The 215-nt window shown below is 59.5% G+C and overlaps 1 protein-coding gene across 1 annotated transcript in view; it reads right to left on the bottom strand.

The window, feature by feature from the left end:
• The window catches only part of ARNT (aryl hydrocarbon receptor nuclear translocator), a gene marked incomplete at both ends in the record, with an annotated part of 7465 nt that overhangs the window by 4650 nt on the left and 2600 nt on the right, over positions 1-215 (bottom strand). Inside the window, one exon of the mRNA XM_010136484.1 lies at positions 3-82. Within this exon, the coding sequence (XP_010134786.1) occupies positions 3-82 (80 nt within the window). The remainder of the gene's footprint in view (positions 1-2; positions 83-215) is intronic.

Below are 215 nucleotides of genomic sequence, written 5' to 3'. Positions count from 1 at the left end.
GGTGGGCACCATGTCCGACAGCTCCGTGATGTAGGCGGTCATCTTGTTCCTGCGCCTACGTTCGATCTCGCTGTGGTTTTCCCTGCAAGAGGCCAGGGAGGAAGAGGAAGACAATGGAAGTTACCCGGGGGCCAGCAGCCTCACGTTCCCCACGTTCAACGCTTCCACCAGGCCCGAGTGCAACACACAGAGATGCGTCAGGGTCGTCAGGAGTT

This window comes from Buceros rhinoceros, unplaced genomic scaffold, assembly GCF_000710305.1.
Source record: "Buceros rhinoceros silvestris isolate BGI_N320 unplaced genomic scaffold, ASM71030v1 scaffold25725, whole genome shotgun sequence".
NCBI classification, from domain to species: domain Eukaryota; kingdom Metazoa; phylum Chordata; class Aves; order Bucerotiformes; family Bucerotidae; genus Buceros; species Buceros rhinoceros.
The sequence above is the reverse complement of the archived record's forward strand: the minus strand, read 5'-3'. Positions and strand labels throughout refer to the sequence as shown.